Source organism: Oncorhynchus keta, unplaced genomic scaffold (assembly GCF_023373465.1).
Source record: "Oncorhynchus keta strain PuntledgeMale-10-30-2019 unplaced genomic scaffold, Oket_V2 Un_contig_19067_pilon_pilon, whole genome shotgun sequence".
Classification (NCBI taxonomy): Eukaryota; Metazoa; Chordata; class Actinopteri; order Salmoniformes; family Salmonidae; genus Oncorhynchus; species Oncorhynchus keta.
This window is the reverse complement of record NW_026281261.1, coordinates 22501-47500: the sequence shown is the minus strand read 5'-3', so window position 1 is coordinate 47500 and position 25000 is coordinate 22501. Positions and strand designations below refer to the sequence as shown.

General features: G+C 43.3%; 3 protein-coding genes and 1 long non-coding RNA gene across 52 annotated transcripts in view; 3 read left to right on the top strand and 1 right to left on the bottom strand.

The window, feature by feature from the left end:
• LOC127920342 (wolframin-like) overlaps window positions 1-15761 on the top strand; it is a gene marked incomplete at its 5' end in the record, with an annotated part of 20100 nt that extends 4339 nt beyond the window's left edge. The window contains 7 exons of the mRNA XM_052504354.1: window positions 1826-1989; window positions 2920-3157; window positions 7016-7201; window positions 9645-9761; window positions 12852-12938; window positions 15306-15449; window positions 15624-15761. Of these exons, the coding sequence (XP_052360314.1) occupies window positions 1826-1989; window positions 2920-3157; window positions 7016-7201; window positions 9645-9761; window positions 12852-12938; window positions 15306-15449; window positions 15624-15761 (1074 nt within the window). The remainder of the gene's footprint in view (window positions 1-1825; window positions 1990-2919; window positions 3158-7015; window positions 7202-9644; window positions 9762-12851; window positions 12939-15305; window positions 15450-15623) is intronic.
• A 246-nt stretch (window positions 15762-16007) lies between these two features.
• Window positions 16008-18458, top strand: LOC127920344 (uncharacterized). Its single transcript, XR_008106046.1, has 3 exons — window positions 16008-16023; window positions 16086-16459; window positions 16518-18458. It is a non-coding gene; the product is annotated as an uncharacterized LOC127920344 (long non-coding RNA).
• Window positions 18459-21692: 3234 nt separating this feature from the next.
• On the top strand, window positions 21693-24108 carry LOC127920343 (uncharacterized). Of its 49 annotated transcripts, XR_008106026.1 has the most exons (11): window positions 21693-21851; window positions 21882-21961; window positions 22042-22201; window positions 22272-22331; window positions 22382-22411; window positions 22464-22493; window positions 22662-22861; window positions 23142-23421; window positions 23502-23531; window positions 23622-23711; window positions 23912-24108. XR_008106026.1 is itself a non-coding variant. In XM_052504355.1 (8 exons), the coding sequence occupies exons 1-8, from the start codon at window positions 21720-21722 to the stop codon at window positions 24041-24043; spliced, it is 762 nt and encodes a 253-aa protein (XP_052360315.1). In that variant the 5' UTR covers window positions 21693-21719; the 3' UTR covers window positions 24044-24108. The 49 variants fall into 49 exon arrangements, 9 of the variants coding, with proteins under 9 accessions (XP_052360315.1, XP_052360317.1, XP_052360319.1 ...); XR_008106037.1 differs by lacking the exon at window positions 22272-22331 and having other exon boundaries at window positions 22042-22101; XR_008106038.1 differs by lacking the exon at window positions 22382-22411 and having other exon boundaries at window positions 22042-22101; window positions 22302-22331.
• Window positions 24109-24174: 66 nt separating this feature from the next.
• LOC127920345 (serine/threonine-protein phosphatase 2A 55 kDa regulatory subunit B gamma isoform-like) overlaps window positions 24175-25000 on the bottom strand; it is a 20057-nt gene continuing 19231 nt past the window's right edge. The window contains exon 12 of the mRNA XM_052504365.1: window positions 24175-25000. This exon is cut by the window's right edge and continues 91 nt beyond it. The gene's annotated coding sequence lies outside the window, so the exon portion shown is untranslated.

The following is a 25000-nucleotide window of genomic DNA, read 5'->3' as shown; positions in this document are numbered from 1 at the left end:
TCCCTATATAGTGCACCACTTTAGACCAGAGCCCTATTCCCTATATAGTGAACTATTAGTGACCAGAGCCCTATTCCCTATATAGTGCACTACTTTAGACCAGAGCCCTATTCCCTATATAGTGAACTACTAGTGACCAGAGTCCTATTCCCTATATAGTGCACTACTAGTGACCAGAGCCCTATTCCCTATATAGTGCACTACTTTAGACCAGAGCCCTATTCCCTATATAGTGTACTACTAGTGACCAGAGTCCTATTCCCTATATAGTGCACTACTAGTGACCAGAGCCCTATTCCCTATATAGTGCACTACTAGTGACCAGAGCCCTATTCCCTATATAGTGACCACTTTAGACCAGAGCCCTACTCCCTATATAGTGAACTAGTGACCAGAGCCCTATTCCCTATATAGTGCACTACTTTAGACCAGAGCCCTATTCCTATATAGTGTACTACTAGTGACCAGAGTCCTATTCCCTATATAGTGTACTACTAGTGACCAGAGCCCTATTCCCTATATAGTGTACTACTAGTGACCAGAGTCCTATTCCCTATATAGTGAACTACTAGTGACCAGAGCCCTATTCCCTATATAGTGCACCACTTTAGACCAGAGCCCTACTCCCTATATAGTGAACTATTAGTGACCAGAGCCCTATTCCCTATATAGTGCACTACTTTAGACCAGAGCCCTATTCCCTATATAGTGTACTACTAGTGACCAGAGTCCTATTCCCTATATAGTGCACTACTAGTGACCAGAGCCCTATTCCCTATATAGTGAACTACTTTAGACCAGAGCCCTATTCCCTATATAGTGTACTACTAGTGACCAGAGTCCTATTCCCTATATAGTGACTACTAGTGACCAGAGCCCTATTCCCTATATAGTGCACCACTTTAGACCAGAGCCCTACTCCCTATATAGTGAACTATTAGTGACCAGAGCCCTATTCCCTATATAGTGCACTACTTTAGACCAGAGCCCTATTCCCTATATAGTGTACTACTAGTGACCAGAGTCCTATTCCCTATATAGTGCACTACTAGTGACCAGAGCCCTATTCCCTATATAGTGCACTACTTTAGACCAGAGCCCTATTCCCTATATAATGAACTACTAGTGACCAGAGCCCTATTCCCTATATAGTGAACTACTAGTGACCAGAGCCCTATTCCCTATATAGTGCACTACTTTAGACCAGAGCCCTATAGCACCGTATTCCCTATATAGTGCACTACTTTAAACCAGAGCCCAAATCCCTATATAGTGCACTACTAGTGACCAGAGCCCTATTCCCTATATAGTGCACTAGTTTTCCCTATATAGTGACTACAGACCAGCCCTATTCCCTATATAGTGCACTAGTTTAGACCAGAGCCCTATTCCCTATATAGTGCACTAGTTTAGACCAGAGCCCTATGGCACCGTATTCCCTATATAGTGCACTAGTTTAGACCAGAGCCCTATTCCCTATATAGTGCACTACTAGTGACCAGAGCCCTATTCCCTATATAGTGCACTAGTTTAGACCAGAGCCCTATTCCCTATGACCAGAGCCCTAGTGCACTAGTTTAGACCAGAGCCCTATTCCCTATATAGTGCACTAGTTTCTAGAGTATTCCCTATAGTGCAGAGCCCTATAGCACCGTCCCTATATAGTGCACTAGTTTAGACCAGAGCCCTATTCCCTATATAGTGCACTAGTTTAGACCAGAGCCCTATGGCACCGTATTCCCTATATAGTGCACTACTTTCGACCAGAGACCATATATATTATAACACATATTACTGCTGGTCCGATGTCTGGTTCTGTCTGTAGGTGGCAACGTCTTTGTGTTCACTGACCAGTCTCCTGCCCCAGAGTGCTGTTCTGCTGAGGATGCTGAGCCACACCTTCACTACCCTGCCACTAGGGGACTCAGTGGTGATGAAGATCAGTCTGCCCTGCCTGCTAGACCTCTACCTCTACTTCCTGTTCTTCAGGTCAGTACCTCTACCTCTACTTCCTGTTCTACAGGTCAGTACCTCTACCTCTACTTCCTGTTCTTCAGGTCAGTACCTCTACCTCTACTTCCTGTTCTTCAGGTCAGTATCTCTACCTCTACTTCCTGTTCTTCAGGTCAGTACCTCTACTTCCTGTTCTACAGGTCAGTACCTCTACCTCTACAACCTGTTCTACAGGTCAGTACCTCTACTTCCTGTTCTACAGGTCAGTACCTCTACCTCTACATCCTGTTCTACAGGTCAGTACCTCTACCTGTTCTACAGGTCCTGTTCTTCAGGTCAGTACCTCTACTTCCTGTTCTTCAGGTCAGTACCTCTACCTCTACTTCCTACTCTACAGTTCAGTACCTCTACTTCCTACTCTAGAGTTCAGTACCTCTACTTCCTGTTCTACAGTTCAGTACCTCTCCCTCTAGTTCTTCAGGTCAGTACCTCTACAGGCCTCTACTTCCTGTTCTACAGGTGAGCACAATGGAATATGGCGTTAGTTAGCCTAGCGGCTGGACTCTTGGTCCATCAACCAAAAGGTAGCTGGATCGAATCCCTGAGCTGACAAGTTGAAAAATCTGTTGATGTGCCCTTGGGCAAGGCATCCCTACCTGCTCCTGGAAGTCTCTCCTGAATGTCTGCTAAGTGGAAAATAGATACATGGAGTCACATCTGATGTGTGTTCGACGAGGGCAAGGTTCCCATGTGAGCTTTCTACTCCATATAGGAAGAGGAGCGAAGTCATTTTCCGTTAGAATGTTGTCGCTGAAAAGCCTAAGTCATCCAGGCCAAAATATGCTGTTTGCAGCTTCACTGTAACATGTTGGTTTCTCATCCCCCTCTCTCCTCCCTCTCCTCTCCTCTCCTCACCACCCCTACACCCCCTCTCCTCTCCTCCCCTCCCCCCCTCTCCTCCCCCAGTATGGCTAGGCAGCGTGGTTTCCGTGGGACCTACTGTTTCCTGGTCCCCTACTTGGTCTGCTTCCTGTGGTGTGAGTTCTCTGTGGTGCTGCTCCAAAACTCTTCTCCCGTGGGGCTCATCCGGACCTGCGTTGGCTACTTCCTGTTCCTGTTTGCCTTGCCCGTGCTGGCCGTGGGGCTGGCCGCCATGGTCCTCATCCAGCTGGTCAAATGGTTCCTGGAGCTGGAGCTCACCAAGGTGATGATTGGTCGGCAGTTTTAAAGAGACATGCACGCAGTACATACAGTTTAAAAACACGATGGGGATTGTTTCTGTTGTGTTCCCATGGCGATACCATAACTTATTGTTGTGTTCCCACATACCATAACTTATTGTTGTGTTCCCACGGCGATACCATAACTTATTGTTGTGTTCCCATGGCGATACCATACTTATTGTTGTGTTCCCATCATAACTTATTGTTGTGTACCATAACTTATTGTTGTGTTCCCATGGCGATACCATAACTTATTGTTGTGTTCCCATGGCGATACCATCACTTATTGTTGTGTTCCCATGGCGATACCATCACTTATTGTTGTGTTCCCATAACTTATTGTTGTGTTCCCATGGCGATACCATAACTTATTGTTGTGTTCCCATGGCGATACCATAACTTTATTGTCCATTTGTATTTGTTTCATTTAGTGAGGTCAGTTTACAAAATACACAAATCAACACACTATAATACCACAATGTCACTATAATACCACTATAATATCATTATAATACCACTATAATACCACTATAATACCACAATGCCACTATAATACCACTATAATACCACAATGTCACTATAATACCACTATAATGCCACTATGATACCACTATAATACCACTATAATACCACTATAATACCACTATAATATCACAATGTCACTATAATGCCACTATAATGCCACTATGATACCACTATAATACCACTATAATACCACTATAATGCCACTATGATACCACTATAATACCACTATAATACCACTATAATACCACAATAATACCACTATAATACCACTATAATACCACTATAACACCACTATAATACCACTATAACACCACTATAATACCACTATAACACCACTATAATACCACTATAATACCACTATGATACCACTATAACACCACTATAATACCACTATAACACCACTATAACATCACTATAATACCACTATAATACCACTATAATACCACTATAACACCACTATAATACCACTATAACACCACTATAATACCACTATAACACCACTATAATACCACTATAATACCACTATAACACCACTATAACACCACTATAATACCACTATAATACCACTATAATACCACTATAATACCACTATGATACCACTATAACACCACTATAATACCACTATAACACCACTATAATATCACTATAATATCACTATAATACCACTATAATACCACTATAATACCACTATAACACCACTATAATACCACTATAATACCACTATAACACCACTATAATACCACTATAATACCACTATAACCACTATAATACCACTATAACACCACTATAATACCACTATGATGCCACTATAACACCACTATAATACCACTATAACACCACTATAATATCACTATAATATCACTATAATATCACTATAACACCACTATAATACCACTATAATGCCACTAAATACCACTATAACACCACTATAACACCACTATAACACCACTATAACACCACTATAATACCACTATAACACCACTATAACACCACTATAACACCACTATAATACCACTATAACGCCCCTATAATGCCACTATAACACCACTATAATAACACTATAATACCACTATAACACCACTATAACACCACTATAACACCACTATAACACCACTATAATACCACTATAGCACCACTATAACACCACTATAACACCACTATAACACCACTATAATACCACTATAACACCACTATAATATCACTATAATATCACTATAATATCACTATAACACCACTATAATACCACTATAATGCCACTATAATACCACTATAACACCACTATAATACCACTATAATACCACTATAATACCACTATAATACCACTATAATACCACTATAATACCACTATAATACCACTATAACACCACTATAATACCACTATAACACCACTATAACACCACTATAACACCACTATAATACCACTATAATACCACTATAATACCACTATAATACCACTATAATACCACTATAACACCACTATAATACCACTATAACACCACTATAGCCACTATAACACCACTATAACACCACTATAACGCCCTATAATACCACTATAATACCACTATAACACCACTATAATACCACTATAATACCACTATAATATCACTATAATACCACTATAACACCACTATAATACCACTATAACACCACTATAACACCACTATAACACCACTATAACACCACTATAATACCACTATAACACCACTATAACACCACTATAACACCACTATAACACCACTATAACACCACTATAACACCACTATAACACCACTATAATACCACTATAATATCACTATAATACCACTATAATACCACTATAACACCACTATAATATCACTATAATACCACTATAATACCACTATAACACCACTATAACACCACTATAATACCACTATAATACCACTATAATACCACTATAATACCACTATAACACCACTATAATACCACTATAATACCACTATAATATCACTATATAATACCACTAATACACTATAACACCACTATAACACCACTATAACACCACTATAACACCACTATAATGCCACTATAATATAACACCACTACTATAACCACTATAACACCACTATAATACCACTATAATACCACTATAACACCACTATAATACCACTATAACACCACTATAACACCACTATAATACCACTATAACACCACTATAATACCACTATAACACCACTATAATACCACTATAATACACTATAACACCACTATAATCACTATAATACCACTATAATACCACTATAATACCACTATAACACCACTATAATACCACTATAATACCACTATAACACCACTATAACACCACTATAATACCACTATAACACCACTATAACACCACTATAACACCACTATAATACCACTATAATATCACTATAACACCACTATAACACCACTATAACACCACTATAATACCACTATAATACCACTATATCACTATAACACCACCACTATAATACCACTATAACACCACTATAACACCACTATAATACCACTATAATATAACAACCACTATAACACCACTATAACACCACTATAATACCACTATAATACCACTATAACACCACTATAACACCACTATAACACCACTATAACACCACTATAACGCCACTATAATGCCCCTATAATGCCCCTATAATACCACTATAACACCACTATAATACCACTATAACACCACTATAACACCACTATAACACCACTATAACACCACTATAACACCACTATAATACCACTATAATACCACTATAACACCACTATAACACCACTATAACACCACTATAACACCACTATAACACCACTATAACACCACTATAACACCACTATAACACCACTATAACACCACTATAACACCACTATAACACCACTATAACACCACTATAACACCACTATGTGTTGTTCTGTCAGATGATTGTGACGCTGGCTGTGTGTGCGGTGCCTCTATAATACCACTATAATATAATACCACTATAACACCACTATAATACCACTATAATACCACTATAACACCACTATAACACCACTATAACACCACTATAATACCACTATAACACCACTATAATACCACTATAATACCACTATAACACCACTATAACACCACTATAACACCACTATAACACCACTATAACACCACAACACCACTATAACACCACTATAACACTGGCTGTAATGTGCTATAATACCAATATAATACCACTATAATACCACTATAACACCACTATAATACCACTATAACACCACTATAACACCACTATAACACCACTATAACACCACTATAACACCACTATGTGTTGTTCTGTCAGATGATTGTGACGCTGGCTGTGTGTGCGGTGCCGGTGACACTGAGGCTGTGGACGCGCTTCAGCCTGTCTCTCATGGACGTGTTCCACTCCATGTCGCAACGCGGCGCCGTCAAGCTCATCCTGTGCTGCGTCACCATGGTGATGCTGTTCTTCTGGATGTACGTGTACCACTCTGAGGGACTGCAGGTAAAGAGGAAGAAGGGGGAGAGGGGTTAATTATATGAATATTCCAAAGGGGGAGGTGCCTTATGAATCCCTTAGGGTTTTCACTTTTCTCTTGTCTTTTTTTACAACCCCTCATCACGTTGTTTTTGTATTTCCTTGTGTGCAAATAAATAATACAGTAATTTAAAAATACAAAAAGTGTGGGGGGCGGGGGAAGCAAGACATAACGTGAGCTCTAAAAGTATTGGGACAGTGACCCATTATAGCATTTAGATTTTAGATTTTTCTGACTCTGTACCCATTTTTAGGAGACCAAAAGTATCGTGATAAATTGACTTATTTTAAGTAGTAAAAAGTGTAGTATTTGGTCCCATATTGCTAGAACTTTTTAATTTTAATTTTACCTTTATTTAACCAGGCAAGTCAGTTAAGAACATATTCTTATTTTCAATGACGGCCTGCCTTTTCAGGAGCAGAACGACAGCTCGGGGGTTTGAACTCGCAACCTTCCGGTTACTAGTCCAACGCTCTAACCACTAGGCTACGCTGCCGCCCCAACTTGTGACTCTACAAACTTGTTGGATACATTTGATGTTTGTTTTTAGTTGTGTTTCAGATGATTTAGTGCCCAATAGAAATGAATGGTGAATAATGTATTGTGTCTGGGGCTGTACTTGGCTCGCTTCGTACTGATTTAAAAACTTATTAGGGCTGAGATCCCGTTAACGGGATTGATATGACAACAGCCAGTGAAAGTGCAGGGCGCCAAATTCAAACAACAGAAATGTCATAATTAAAATTCCTAAAACATACAAGTATCTTATACCATTTTAAAGGTAATCTTGTTGTTAATCCCACCACAGTGTCCAATTTCAAATAGGCTTTACAGTGAAAGCACCATTATGTTAGGTCAGAGCTATGTCACAGAAAACACAGCCACTTTTCCAGCCAAAGAGTGGAGTCACAAAAATCTGAAATAGAGATGGAATTGATCACTAACCTTTGATGATCTTCATCAGATGACACTCATAGGACTTCATGTTACACAATACATGTACAGTGGAGCAAAAAAGTATTTAGTCAGCCACCAATTGTGCAAGTTCTCCCACTTAAAAAGATGAGAGAGGCCTGTAATTTTCATCATCGGTACACTTCAACTATGACAGACAAAATAAGACAAAAATTACCAAAAAGTTATATTTTGGTTTCATCTGACCATATGACATTCTCCCAATCTTCTTCTGGGATCATCCAAATGCTCTCTAGCAAACTTCAGATGGGCCTGGACATGTACTGGCTTAAGCAGGGGGACACGTCTGGCACTGCAGGATTTGAGTCCCTGGCGGCGTAGTGTGTTACTGATGGTAGGCTTTGTTACTTTGGTCCCAGCTCTCTGCAGGTCACTGGGATTTTTGCTCACCGTTCTTGTGATCATTTTGACCCCACGGGGTGTGATCTTACGTGGAGCCCCAGATCGAGGGAGATTATCAGTGGTCTTGTATGTCTTCCATTTCCTAATAATTGCTCCCACAGTTTATTTCTTCAAACCAAGCTGATTCAGTCTTCCCAGCCTGGTGCAGGTCTACAATTTTGTTTGATGATCTTCATCAGAATGCACTCCCAGGAATCCCAGTTCCACAATAAATATTTGATTTGGTCGATAATGTCCATCATTTATTTCCAAATAGCTACTTTGTTAGCGCGTTTGGTAAACAAATACAAAGTCACGAAGCACGTTCATTAGGATCAGACAAAATGTCAAAGTTCCATTACAGTCCGTAGAAACTTGTCAAACAATGTATAGAATCAATATTTAGAATGTGTTTAACATAAACCTTCAATAATGTTCCAGCCGGAGAATTCCTTTGTCTTCGGGAAAAGCAATGGAGCGCGAGCTACCTCTCATGTGAATGCGCGTGACCAGCTCATGGCACTCTGCCAGACCACTGACTCAAACAGCCCTTATGAGCTCCTCCTTTACAATAGAAGCCTCAAACAAGGTTCTAAAGACTGTTGACATCTAGTGGAAGCCTTAGGACGTGCAACGTGACCAATATCCCACTGTATCTTCAATAGGGGCTGAATTGAAAATTGACCAACCTCAGATTTCCCACTTCCTGGTTGGATTTTTTCTCAGATTTCCCACTTCCTGGTGGATTTTTTTCTCAGATTTTTGCCTGCCATATGAGTTCTGTTATACTCACAGACATCATTCAAACAGTTTTAGAAACTTCAGAGTGTTTTCTATCCAAATATACTAATACTATGCATATATTAGCAACTGTTTACTCTGGGCACCTCTGGGCACCTTATTCATCCAAGCTACTCAATACTGCCCCCAGCCATAAGAAGTTAATTAAATGTCATATTTAATTTGTCGTATTTGATTTGATTTAATTACATATTTGATTTAATTTTATTTAACCTTTAGTTGTATTTAATGAGATGCAATGTTGATGTTTAGGGGTATAACTCTACGTTGACCTGGAGACAGTACGGGCAGCTGTGTGGTCCTCCTGCCTGGAAGGTGAAAGGTGTGGCTCAGACACAGATCTTCTGTACACACCTGGACGGACACCAGGTACATCACTTAAACACTGACACCAGGTGCACTCTGACACCAGGTACATTACTTAAACACTCTGACACCAGGTACACTCTGACACCAGGTACATAACTTAAACACTGACACCAGGTACACTCTGACACCAGGTACACTCTGACACCAGGTACATAACTTAAACACTGACACCAGGTGCACTCTGACACCAGGTACACTCTGACACCAGGTACATCACTTAAACACTCTGACACCAGGTACACTCTGACACCAGGTACACTCTGACACCAGGTACAACACACTCTGACACCAGGTACACTCTGACACCAGGTACACACTTAAACACTGACACCAGGTACACTCTGACACCAGGTACATCACTTAAACACTCTGACACCAGGTACACTCTGACACCAGGTACACTCTGACACCAGGTACACTCTGACACCAGGTACATCACTTAAACACTCTGACACCAGGTACACTCTGACACCAGGTACACTCTGACACCAGGTACACTCTGACACCAGGTACACTCTGACACCAGGTACACTCTGACACCAGGTACACTCTGACACCAGGTACACTCTGACACCAGGTACACTCTGACACCAGGTACACTCTGACACCAGGTACACTCTGACACCAGGTACATCACTTAAACACTCTGACACCAGGTACACTCTGACACCAGGTACACTCTGACACCAGGTACACTCTGACACCAGGTACACTTTTTACACCAGGTACATATTTTAAACACTCTGACACCAGGTGACACTCTGACACCAGGTGGAACACTCTGGTGCACTCTGACACCAGGTAAACACTCTGACACCAGGTACACTCTGACACCAGGTACATTACTTAAACACTCTGACACCAGGTCCATCACTTAAACACTCTGACACCAGGTACACTGGGAGACCAGGTACATTACTTACACTCTGCTGTCTTTGACCAGAGTACACTAAACACTGACACCAGGTACACTCTGACACCAGGTACATCACTTAACAACTCTGACACCAGGTACACATCACTCAACCAGGTACACTCTGACACCAGGTACACCAAACACTGACACCAGGTACATGCTGACACCAGGTCACCAGGTACATCACTTTAAACACTCTGACCAGGTACACTCTGACACCAGGTACATCACTTAAACACTCTGACACCAGCTATACGTTGTAAAGGACACCAGGTACATATTGTGACCACCAGGCAGCAAAGAGGAGGAGCTGTGTGATTAAGGTTTTATTTTAAAACACACCAGGTGTCACGTGACACCGGTACACAGCTATGTGTTGGAGGTAAGACACCAGATACAGGCACCAGTTTCACTTAAACACTTTTTAGCCCAGGTACATCACTGACATTTTTACACCAGGTACATTTAACAGACGACTCTTTCCTAAATGTGACTTAGTGTAATTGTTTTCACCAGGTACACTCTCACCAGGTACATCACTCAAACCGCCGACACCAAACTCACTTCCTGGTGTTGCAAGCTTCAAACACACTGACACCAGGTACACTCCCAACACTCTGACCAGTAATAGCTTGGTACATTACTTAAACACTCTGACACCAGGTACACTCTGACACCAGGTGCACTCTGACACCAGGTACACTCTGACACCAGGTACAGTCTGACACCAGGTACACTCTGACACCAGGTACATCACTTAAACACTCTGTTCACCAGCGGCAGCAGGAAGGGACCAGAGCTGTTGTAAAATTAAGGCTGTTTTAAAATCATTTGGTGACCCGGGAGGTTCAGGGACAGGTACGTGTCAAACTGAGATATACTCTGTCCGTACCAACAGGGTTCATGTGATTGGACCAGTAAGAGACCTATCCTAGATATACTCTGTTCTACCCACTGGGCCTGGCCAGTGCAGACCTTCGCTGATAGTTGTAGATATACTCTGTTCCCTAGTGTAGTTGATTACTCTGTTTGGGGCCCATTAACAGCTAGTGTTGGAGGTAAGAGATACTCTGTTCTACGCTGGCCTGGGACCAGTAATACATTTACATTTTTAGTTCTAACAGCGCTCTTTGCCAGAGCGACTTAGTGTATATTGTTTTCGTATACTCTTTCGTACTGGTCACCCGGGATTCAAACTCACTTCCTGGTGTTGCAAGCTTCATGTTCTACCCGCTGGATCCCAAGGGACCAGTAATAGTTGTAGATATACTCTGTTCTACCCACTGGGCCCCAAGGGACCAGTAATAGTTGTAGATATACTCTGTTCTACCCACTGGGCCCCAAGGGACCAGTAATAGTTGTAGATATACTCTGTTCTACCCACTGGGCCCCAAGGGACCAGTAATAGTTGTAGATATACTCTGTTCTACCCTCTGGGCCCCAAGGGACCAGTAATAGTTGTAGATATACTCTGTTCTACCCACTGGGCCCCAAGGGACCAGTAATAGTTGTAGATATACTCTGTTCTACCCACTGGGCCCCAAGGGACCAGTAATAGTTGTAGATATACTCTGTTCTACCCGCTGGGCCCCGAGGGACCAGTAATAGTTGTAGATATACTCTGTTCTACCCTCTGGGCCCCAAGGGACCAGTAATAGTTGTAGATATACTCTGTTCTACCTGCTGGGCCCCAAGGGACCAGTAATAGTTGTAGATATACTCTGTTCTACCCGCTGGGCCCCAAGGGACCAGTAATAGTTGTAGATATACTCTGTTCTACCTGCTGGGCCCCAAGGGACCAGTAATAGTTGTAGATATACTCTGTTCTACCCGCTGGGCCCCAAGGGACCAGTAATAGTTGTAGATATACTCTGTTCTACCCGCTGGGCCCCAAGGGACCAGTAATAGTTGTAGATATACTCTGTTCTACCCTCTGGGCCCCAACGGACCACTAATAGTTGTAGATATACTCTGTTCTACCCTCTGGGCCCCAACGGACCGGGGCCTTTAGTCAGTAATAGTTAGTAACTTTAGTAATTTAGTTGTAGATATACTCTGTTCTACCCCCTGGGCCCCATGGGACCGGGGCCTTTAGTCAGTAATAGTTAGTAACTTTATATATATATAAATATATATTTGTATGTACATTTAATCAAATTTTGAATTGATTTGAGGTGGGTGTGGGGATGCCCGAGGAAGACGGGATTCCAGAGGACCGGGCCAGAGACATCAAACTGGTGGCCAGTCATGAGTTCAGACAGGTAAACCCTGTTCCTTTAGGTACTCACAGAACCCTTTTCCTTTAGGTACTCACAGAACCCTGTTCCTTTAGGTACTCACAGAACCCTGTTCCTTTAGGTACTCACAGAACCCTGTTCCTTTAGGTACTCACAGAACCCTGTTCCTTTAGGTACTCACAGAACCCTGTTCCTTTAGGTACTCATAGAACCCTGTTCTAACGATGATCATTTTTAACCTGTTGCTGTTGGTGTTGTCCAAAGCCATGTATTGACAGAGTTTGGCCTTTTCATAGTGCATAACCCTCACTGTCCTTACACTCTAAATACACAACTCTGTTGTTATCTCGGTGTTCTCATTAAATAACTTTACATTAAAATTATTAATAACCTATTAAAAAAACTGGGGTCTCCCGAATGTAAAATGTATGCATGCATTTGCTAAAAGGCCAAAATTATTATCCTAAATTATGAAGCTGTTGGTGGTGTCTAGGTGTTGCTGCTATTATGATTATCCTAAATGATGAAGCTGTTGGTGTTGTCTAGGTGTTGCTGCTATTATGATTATCCTAAATAATGAAGCTGTTGGTGTTGTCTAGGTGTTGCTGCTATTATGATTATCCTAAATGATGAAGCTGTTGGTGTTGTCTAGGTGTTGCTGCTATTATGATTATCCTAAATGATGAAGCTGTTGGTGTTGTCTAGGTGTTGCTGCTATTATGATTATCCTAAATGATGAAGCTGTTGGTGTTGTCTAGGTGTTGCTGCTATTATGATTATCCTAAATGATGAAGCTGTTGGTGTTGTCTAGGTGTTGCTGCTATTTATCCTAAATGATGATTATCCTAAATTATCCTATGAAGCTGTTGGTGTTTTCTAGGTTGTTGCTGCTATTATGATTATCTAGGTGTTGCTGCTATTATGATTATCCTAAATGATGAAGCTGTTGGTGTTGTCTAGGTGTTGCTGCTATTATGATTATCCTAAATGATGAAGCTGTTGGTGTTGTCTAGGTGTTGCTGCTATTATGATTATCCTAAATGATGAAGCTGTTGGTGTTGTCTAGGTGTTGCTGCTATTATGATTATCCTAAATGATGAAGCTGTTGGTGTTGTCTAGGTGTTGCTGCTATTATGATTATCCTAAATGATGAAGCTGTTGGTGTTGTCTAGGTGTTGCTGCTATTATGATTATCCTAAATGATGAAGCTGTTGGTGTTGTCTAGGTGTTGCTGCTATTATGATTATCCTAAATGATGAAGCTGTTGGTGTTGTCTAGGTGTTGCTGCTATTATGATTATCCTAAATGATGAAGCTGTTGGTGTTGTCTAGGTGTTGCTGCTATTATGATTATCCTAAATGATGAAGCTGTTGGTGTTGTCTAGGTGTTGCTGCTATTATGATTATCCTAAATGATGAAGCTGTTGGTGTTGTCTAGGTGTTGCTGCTATTATGATTATCCTAAATGATGAAGCTGTTGGTGTTGTCTAGGTGTTGCTGCTATTATGATTATCCTAAATGATGAAGCTGTTGGTGTTGTCTAGGTGTTGCTGCTATTATGATTATCCTAAATGATGAAGCTGTTGGTGTTGTCTAGGTGTTGCTGCTATTATGATTATCCTAAATGATGAAGCTGTTGGTGTTGTCTAGGTGTTGCTGCTATTATGATTATCCTAAATGATGAAGCTGTTGGTGTTGTCTAGGTGTTGCTGCTATTATGATTATCCTAAATGATGAAGCTGTTGGTGTTGTCTAGGTGTTGCTGCTATTATGATTATCCTAAATGATGAAGCTGTTGGTGGTGTCTAGGTGTTGCTGCTATTATGATTATCCTAAATGATGAAGCTGTTGGTGTTGTCTAGGTGTTGCTGCTATTATGATTATCCTAAATAATGAAGCTGTTGGTGTTGTCTAGGTGTTGCTGCTATTATGATTATCCTAAATGATGAAGCTGTTGGTGTTGTCTAGGTGTTGCTGCTATTATGATTATCCTAAATAATGAAGCTGTTGGTGTTGTCTAGGTGTTGCTGCTATTATGATTATCCTAAATAATGAAGCTGTTGGTGTTGTCTAGGTGTTGCTGCTATTATGATTATCCTAAATAATGAAGCTGTTGGTGTTGTCTAGGTGTTGCTGCTATTATGATTATCCTAAATGATGAAGCTGTTGGTGGTGTCTAGGTGTTGCTGCTATTATGATTATCCTAAATGATGAAGCTGTTGGTGTTGTCTAGGTGTTGCTGCCATTATGATTATCCTAAATGATGAAGCTGTTGGTGTTGTCTAGGTGTTGCTGCTATTATGATTATCCTAAATGATGAAGCTGTTGGTGTTGTCTAGGTGTTGCTGCTATTATGATTATCCTAAATGATGAAGCTGTTGGTGTTGTCTAGGTGTTGCTGCGCCTGCAGCCCGGCAGCCTGGTGGAGTTCAGCACTACGTTGGAGGGTCGTCTGGGGGGCCAGGTCCCGTCCTTCGAGCTGAAGGCCATCTACTGTCTGGACTGTGACTCCTCCCTTCTGACCGCTGCCAGACAGGTAACATATAGTCCCATTTAGCAGATAATTCTATCCGGGAGACACTTAGTCATGCTCGCATACATTTTACACATGGGAGGCCCCGGGAATCAAACCCACTATCCTAGCTTTTGCAAGCTCCTGTTGCAACTGCCTTACCGAGGACCATGTGTCTCTGTACTTTCCTCTCTGCAGGTGAAGATGGAGAGAGACTGGAGACGGACCACCCTCAACTCCGTCAAGTTCGCCTTCGACTTCTTCTTCTCTCCCTTCCTCTCCTATCCTGTGACAGGCACGTGTTGTGACAGGACGAGAAAGAGAGAGGTGTTGTGACAGGACGAGAAAGGAGAGAGATGTTGTGACAGGACGATGTTGTGACAGGACGAGAAAGGAGAGAGGTGTTGTGACAGGACGAGAAAGGAGAGAGAGGTTGTGACAGGACGAGAAAGGAGAGAGATGTTGTGACAGGACGAGAAAAGGAGAGAGATGTTGTGACAGGACGAGAAAGGAGAGAGATGTTGTGACAGGAGAGAGATGTTGTGACAGGACGAGAAAGGAGAGAGATGTTGTGACAGGACGAGAAAGGAGAGAGAGTGTGACAGGACGAGAAAGGAGAGAGATGTTGTGACAGGACAGGACGAGAAAGGAGAGAGAAAGTTGTGACAGGACGAGAAAGGAGAGAGATGTTGTGACAGGACGAGAAAGGAGAGAGATGTTGTGACAGGACGAGAAAGGAGAGAGATGTTGTGACAGGACGAGAAAGGAGAGAGATGTTGTGACAGGACGAGAAAGGAGAGAGATGTTGTGACAGGACGAGAAAGGAGAGAGATGTTGTGACAGGACGAGAAAGGAGAGAGATGTTGTGACAGGACGAGAAAGGAGAGAGATGTTGTGACAGGACGAGAAAGGAGAGAGATGTTGTGACAGGACGAGAAAGGAGAGAGATGTTGTGACAGGACGAGAAAGGAGAGAGATGTTGTGACAGGACGAGAAAGGAGAGAGATGTTGTGACAGGACGAGAAAGGAGAGAGGTGTTGTGACAGGACGAGAAAGGAGAGAGATGTTGTGACAGGACGAGAAAGGAGAGAGATGTTGTGACAGGACGAGAAAGGAGAGAGATGTTGTGACAGGACGAGAAAGGAGAGAGGTGTTGTGACGGGGTGAAAAATACAAAGAAGCTGGAATGTTTTAATGTGTATAATAGTTTGTCTTGGACCTTGTCTCTTCCCCCCCGTTCCTGTCCTTAAGGATCAACGTGTGACCAACTAGTGGTGGAAGAGACAGTGGCAGCCATTTTTCAAAATGGACTCAGGGGGGAAAAATAGGAAATGGATGAATGAAGGAATTCAATTCAATTCAATTCAATTCAATACAACTTCATTTGTAGAGCAACTTAGTAATTTAATGGGATGGGTTGATGGACAGATGGACGGAGGTGTGAAAAGGGGCGTGTCTCTGGTTGGAACACCCGAAGGGACCGGTTGCTACAGTTACACACAGTTGCTGCTGTTCTCTTCTGGAAGCCATTTTGTATTTTTTATTTTTTTCCCCCAAGAGGTGGCTCGTTACCACGGCAACAACTTCTACTCGGTCACCGGATACATTCACTGCACTGTTCTTGCAACTGGTAATTTTTTCACGAGGTGGCTCGTTACCACGGCAACGAGCTGCGGTTAAGCGTTTTTTTTTTTAACGACGGGAATGGATGGTTGGGTCAGATTGTATCTAATCGGGCAGAAACACCCGGAGGGCTGAAATCAAACGAGGAAGTGGGTAAATCTGTAAACTGCATTAACCTGAATGTATTTCCACTGGCGCTGTCGTTTCTCAGTGGGAAACGGTTCACAAATAGCCAGAGTGGAAACGGTTCACAAATAGTGAATAGTGGTCTTTTTAAAACGGAGATAACTGAAGGAAGACCCCAGGGAATCAGGGTGAATGAAGATTTCAGAGGAACAGCCCTTTCAAATATAGTATTAAGAGTTGTGTATTTAACTCTTAGGAACACACTGATGGCTTGTGTATGTAGAATATGTAGAATATCTATGTATCTATATAGTACTACAACTATGTATGTATGTATGTATGTATGTATGTATGTATGTATGTATGTATGTATGTATGTATGTATGTATGTATGTATGTATGTATGTATGTATGTATGTATGTATGTATGTACAGTGCCTTGCGAAAGTATTCGGCCCCCTTGAACTTTGCAACCTTTTGCCACATTTCAGGCTTCAAACATAAAGATATAAAACTGTATTTTTTTGTGAAGAATCAAAAACAAGTGGGACACAATCACTTATAATAATTATTATTATTATAAGTGGAACGACATTTATTGGATATTTCAAACTTTTTTAACAAATCAAAAACTGAAAAATTGGGCGTGCAAAATTATTCAGCTGTCCGTTAGCCCCGAGTCTCAGTTTCACTGTCGGTTCCACTCAGTCACAGCTTAGGTTTGTGTTTTGTAGTTTTGGCCCCGTTCACACTCAGGTTCTGCCAACTGATCTACAACACATTGGACACAATGGTTGTGATCTGATTTGTTTTTTTGTGATGCAATGAAGAGTGTGTTGCAGATCCATTGAGCGGTGTCTCCACACGCTTGTGTAGTTTATTTCTGTGCAGAAAAACTCTGATACAACTGGCATCCCAACCGTTGTGCCAAATGTGTTGTACGTCAGTTGTATACGGCGCCACTGTCACGACTTCCGCCGAAGTCGGTCTCTCCTAGTTCGGGCGGCGTTCGACGTCACCGGCCTTCTAGCCATCGCCGATCCACCTTTTTTGATTTTCCATTTGTTTTGTCTTGTCTTCCCTCACACCTGGTTTCAATTCCATCAATTACATGTTGTGTATTTAACCCTCTGTCCCCCCCACCCCATGTCCTTGTCCGGTATTGTTGAATGTAAGAGTTTGTGCACGTTATGTCTGGTGTGCGAAGGGTTTCGTCCCCGTTGTATTTATTTATTGTTTTTGTTCACTGTGATTTGTATAATTAAACTACTCCATTGGAACACATTCTTTGCTCTCCTGACTTCTCTGACGCACCTCACTACGCACCTCACTACGCACCTCACTACGCACCTCACTACGCACCTCACTACGCACCTCACTACGCACCTCACTACGCACCTCACTACGCACCTCACTACGCACCTCACTACGCACCTCACTACGCACCTCACTACGCACCTCACTACGCACCTCACTACGCACCTCACTACGCACCTCACTACGCACCTCACTACGCACCTCAGTACGCACCTCACTACGCACCTTACTACGCACCTCACTACGCACCTCACTACGCACCTCACTACGCACCTCTTTACTCACCTCAATCGCACCTCATTATGCACCTCTCGCACCTCACTACGCACCTCACTACGCACCTCACTACGCACCTCACTCGCACCTCAGTACGCACCTCAGTACGCACTGTAAAGCACCTTATTACGCACCTCAGTTACTGTAAATCTCTTCCACCTTAGGCACCCCAGGCTGGCACCCCAAAGCACCTCCATTACGCACCTCACTACGCACCTTTACTACGCACCTCACTACGCACTTCCATTAGGCACTAGGCTACGCACCTCACTACGCCGTTCAGCCACTGTGGTCTGGCTTCTGCTTTGCTTGCTCTTGGTCTAGGCTGGGTTACTGTAAAGCTCTTTCATTAGGGTCTAGGCTGGGTTACTGTAAATCTCTTCCATTAGGGTCTAGGCTGGGTTACTGTAAATCTCTTCCATTAGGGTCTAGGCTGGGTTACTGTAAAGCTCTTCCATTAGGATCTAGGCTGGGTTACTGTAAAGCTCTTTCATTAGGGTCTAGGCTGGGTTACTGTAAAGCTCTTTCATTAGGGTCTAGGCTGGGTTTACTGTAAAGCTCTTTCATTAGGGTCTAGGCTGGGTTTACTGTAAAGCTCTTCCATTAGGGTCTAGGCTGGTTTACTGTAAAGCTCTTCCATTAGGGTCTAGGCTGGGTTACTGTAAAGCTCTTCCATTAGGGTCTAGGCTGGGTTACTGTAAAGCTCTTCCATTAGGGTCTAGGCTGGGTTACTGTAAAGCTCTTTCATTAGGGTCTAGGCTGGGTTACTGTAAAGCTCTTTCATTAGGGTCTAGGCTGGGTTTACTGTAAAGCTCTTTCATTAGGGTCTAGGCTGGGTTTACTGTAAAGCTCTTCCATTAGGGTCTAGGCTGGTTTACTGTAAAGCTCTTCCATTAGGGTCTAGGCTGGGTTACTGTAAATCTCTTCCATTAGGGTCTAGGCTGGGTTACTGTAAAGTTCTTCCATTAGGGTCTAGGCTGGGTTACTGTAAAGCTCTTCCATTAGGGTCTAGGCTGGGTTACTGTAAAGCTCTTCCATTAGGGTCTAGGCTGGGTTACTGTAAAGCTCTTTCATTAGGGTCTAGGCTGGGTTACTGTAAAGCTCTTTCATTAGGGTCTAGGCTGGGTTTACTGTAAAGCTCTTTCATTAGGGTCTAGGCTGGGTTTACTGTAAAGCTCTTCCATTAGGGTCTAGGCTGGTTTACTGTAAAGCACTTCCATTAGGGTCTAGGCTGGGTTACTGTAAAGCTCTTTCATTAGGGTCTAGGCTGGTTTACCGTAAAGCCCCTCCATTAGGGTCTAGGCTGGGTTACTGTAAAGCTCTTTCATTAGGGTCTAGGCTGGGTTACTGTAAAGCTCTTTCATTAGGGTCTAGGCTGGGTTACTGTAAAGCTCTTCCATTAGGGTCTAGGCTGGTTTACTGTAAAGCTCTTCCATTAGGGTCTAGGCTGGTTTACCGTAAAGCTCTTCCATTAGGGTCTAGGCTGGGTTACTGTAAAGCTCTTCCATTAGGGTCTAGGCTGGGTTACTGTAAAGCTCTTTATTTAGGGTCTAGGCTGGGTTACTGTAAATCTCTTCCATTAGGGTCTCGGCTGGGTTACTGTAAAGCTCTTCCATTAGGGTCTAGGCCGGGTTACTGTAAAGCTCTTTCATTAGGGTCTAGGCTGGGTTACCGTACAGCTCTTTCATTAGGGTTTAGGCTGGGTTACTGTAAAGCTCTTTCATTAGGGTCTAGGCTGGGTTACTGTAAAGCTCTTCCATTAGGGTCTAGGCTGGGTTACTGTAAAGCTCTTCCATTAGGGTTTAGGCTGGGTTACTGTAAAGCTCTTCCATTAGGGTCTAGGCTGGGTTACCGTAAAGCTCTTTCATTAGGGTCTAGGCCGGGTTACTGTAAAGCTCTTTTACAGCACCAGGCCTCCTGTAGGATGTGATGAAGAAGACAGTCGCCCACAAACAAACAATGTCACACAAAAACATCAGTTTCATCAAATAATCAAACACCACGATTGATCCTCAGATTCATATTATTTAATTTATTTTGTTATACACATTCCTTCATCAAGTGTTCATGTGGAGTGTTCAGATAACTGTTAGTTATACAGGTATGATAGATATACAAGGACAGTAACACTGGATAACATGCTACTGTTCCAATGGTCCTAACCACAGCACAACGACACTCTTACTGATTGGTTAGCCGTGAGGTTGCCGCGCTGACGTCACTACACTACTGTGTATGATTGGAGGGGAGAGGGAACTCAAGCGGTGTGATGTCGCGGAACTACAGATTGCCAGTGGCCACCAACCCTAGAAGAACATCAGTCCCAGATTGCCCATTTAAACCAGTGGCCACCAACCCTAGAAGAACATCAGTCCCAGATTGCCCATTTAAACCAGTGGCCACCAACCCTAGAAGAACATCAGTCCCAGATTGCCCATTTAAACCAGTGGCCACCAACCCTAGAAGAACATCAGTCCCAGATTGCCCATTTAAACCAGTGGCCACCAACCCTAGAATACCATCACTACACGCTGTGCAGGCTTTGGTTCCAGCCCTGCACTAACCCACCTAATTTTGACTAATCCACTTGATTAGCTATATTCAAAGTGTGTTGGTGGTAGTCAGGAACAATATCCTGCATAGTCTCACTACATAGCTAGGACTCTATGTAAGGGTTGACCACTGAGATAACTAGGTTACAGACAGACACAGACAGACAGACATGAGAATACGATCAACCTAGTATTCCCTTTATAGGGCACTACTTCTGACCAGAGCCTTATGGTCCCATGTCAAAAGTAGTGCACTATATAGGGAAAAAGGTCCATTTGGGCCTGTATGAGTGGATGGATGGAAGCACAAGTGATTTAGTAGCTTGGGGTAGAAGTTGCTCTTAGGCACAGATCTAGGATCAGCTTGTCCAGGTGTCACCAGGTGTCTAGATTAATCCAGATGGGTCACCAGGTGTCTAGATTAATCCAGATGGGTCACCAGGTGTCTAGATTAATCCAGATGGGTCACCAGGTGTCTAGATTAATCCAGATGGGTCACCAGGTGTCTAGATTAATCCAGATGGGTCACCAGGTGTCTAGATAAATACAGATGGGTCACCAGGTGTCTCGATTAATCCAGATGGGTCACCAGGTGTCTAGATAAATCCAGATGAGTCACCAGGTGTCTAGATGAGTCACCAGGTGTCTAGATTTATCCAGATGGGTCACCAATTGTCTAGATAAACCCAGATGAGTCACCAGGTGTTTTGATGAGTCACCAGGTGTCTAGATTAATCCAGATGGGTCACCAGGTGTCTAGATTAATCCAGATGAGTCACCAGGTGTCTAGATGAGTCACCAGGTGTCTAGATTAATCCAGATGGGTCACCAGGTGTCTAGATTATTCCAGATGAGTCACCAGGTGTCCAGATGGGTCACCAGGTGTCTAGATGTGTCCAGATGAGTCACCAGGTGTCTAGATGAGTCACCAGGTGTCCAGATGGATCACCAGGTGTCTAGATGTGTCCAGATGGGTCACCAGGTGTCTAGATTAATCCAGATGAGTCACCAGGTGTCTAGATGAGTCACCAGGTGTCTAGATTAATCCAGATGGGTCACCAGGTGTCTAGATTAATCCAGATGAGTCACCAGGTGTCCAGATGGGTCACACCAGGTGTCTAGATTAATCCAGATGGGTCACCAGGTGTCTAGATTAATCCAGATGAGTCACCAGGTGTCTAGATGTGTCCAGAAGAGTCACCAGGTGTCTAGATTAATCCAGATGGGTCACCAGGTGTCTAGATGGGTCACCAGGTGTCTAGATGTGTCCAAGTGTCACCAGGTGTCTAGATTAATCCAGATGGGTCACCAGGTGTCTAGATTAATCCAGATGGGTCACCAGGTGTCTAGATGTGTCCAGATGGGTCACCAGGTGTCTAGATTAATCCAGATGGGTCACCAGGTGTCCAGATGGGTCACCAGGTGTCTAGATAAATCCAGATGGGTCACCAGGTGTCTAGATTAATCCAGATGGGTCACCAGGTGTCTAGATTAATCCAAATGGGTCACCAGGTGTCTAGATTAATCCAGATGGGTCACCAGGTGTCTAGATTAATCCAGATGGGTCACCAGGTGTCCAGATGAGTCACCAGGTGTCTAGATAAATCCAGATGGGTCACCAGGTGTCTAGATTAATCCAGATGGGTCACCAGGTGTCTAGATTAATCCAAATGGGTCACCAGGTGTCTAGATTAATCCAGATGGGTCACCAGGTGTCTAGATTAATCCAGATGGGTCTCCTTGTGTCTAGATGGGTCACCAGGTGTCTTGATTAATCCAGATGGGTCACCAGGTGTCTAGATTAATCCAGATGGGTCACCAGGTGTCTAGATTAATCCAGATGGGTCTCCTTGTGTCTAGATGGGTCACCAGGTGTCTTGATTAATCCAGATGGGTCACCAGGTGTCTAGATTAATCCAGATGGGTCACCAGGTGTCTAGATTAATCCAGATGAGTCACCAGGTGTCTAGATTAATCCAGATGGGTCACCAGGTGTCTAGATGGGTCACCAGGTGTCTAGATTAATCCATATGGGTCACCAGGTGTGTAGATTAATCCAGATGGGTCACCAGGTGTCTAGATGTGTCCAGATGGGTCACCAGGTGTCCAGATGGGTCACCAGGTGTCTAGATAAATCCAGATGAGTCACTAGGTGTCTAGAGGTGTCCAGATGGGTCACCAGGTGTCTAGATTAATCCAGATGGGTCACCAGGTGTCTAGATTAATCCAGATGGGTCACTAGGTGTCTAGATAAATCCAGATGGGTCACCAGGTGTCTAGATTAATCCATATGGGTCACCAGGTGTCTAGATTAATCCAGATGGGTCACCAGGTGTCTAGATGTGTCCAGATGGGTCACCAGGTGTCTAGATTAATCCAGATGGGTCACCAGGTGTCCAGATGGGTCACCAGGTGTCTAGATAAATCCAGATGAGTCACTAGGTGTCTAGAGGTGTCCAGATGGGTAACCAGGTGTCTAGATTAATCCAGATGGGTCACCAGGTGTCTAGATTAATCCAGATGGGTCACTAGGTGTCTAGATAAATCCAGATGGGTCACCAGGTGTCTAGATTAATCCATATGGGTCACCAGGTGTCTAGATTAATCCAGATGGGTCACCAGGTGTCTAGATGTGTCCAGATGGGTCACCAGGTGTCTAGATTAATCCAGATGGGTCACCAGGTGTCCAGATGGGTCACCAGGTGTCTAGATAAATCCAGATGAGTCACTAGGTGTCTAGAGGTGTCCAGATGGGTCACCAGGTGTCTAGATTAATCCAGATGGGTCACCAGGTGTGTCACCAGGTGTCTAGATTAATCCAGATGGGTCACCAGGTGTCTAGATGGGTCACCAGGTGTCTAGATGGGTCACCAGGTGTCTAGATTAATCCAGATGGGTCACCAGGTGTCTAGATGGGTCACCAGGTGTCTAGATTAATCCAGATGAGTCATCAGGTGTCTAGATGTGTCCACTCTCACCAGGTGTCTAGATGTGTCCACTCTCACCAGGTGTCCAGATGTGTCCACTCTCACCAGGTGTCTAGATGTGTCCACTCTCACCAGGTGTCCAGAAGTGTCCACTCTCACCAGGTGTCCAGAAGTGTCCACTCTCACCAGGTGTCCAGAAGTGTCCACTCTCACCAGGTGTCCAGAAGTGTCCACTCTCACCAGGTGTCCAGAAGTGTCCACTCTCACCAGGTGTCCAGAAGTGTCCACTCTCACCAGCTGTGTGTAAAGGTGTCCTGTGTATCCAGGTGTGCTGAGGTGTTGTGATCATAAAGGGAATCCGTTAAACGGGACGTCTAGTGACTGTTGACTAAAATAACAATATAAACAGTGATTGGATCCACACACTGGGTCACTGCGGTCTGGGACACACACACACACACACACACACACACACACACACACACACACACACACACACACACACACACACACACACACACACACACACACACACACACACACACACACACACACACACACACACACACACACACACACACACACACACACACACACACACACACACACACACACACACACACACACACACACACACAACCTTCCTCTGTCTTCAGACACCTTAGATAGCGAACTCAGGGGTGTCCAACTAATTCCCCTTATAGACTGATCTCAGGCCTGTCCAACTCATTCACCTTAGATAGCGAACTCAGGG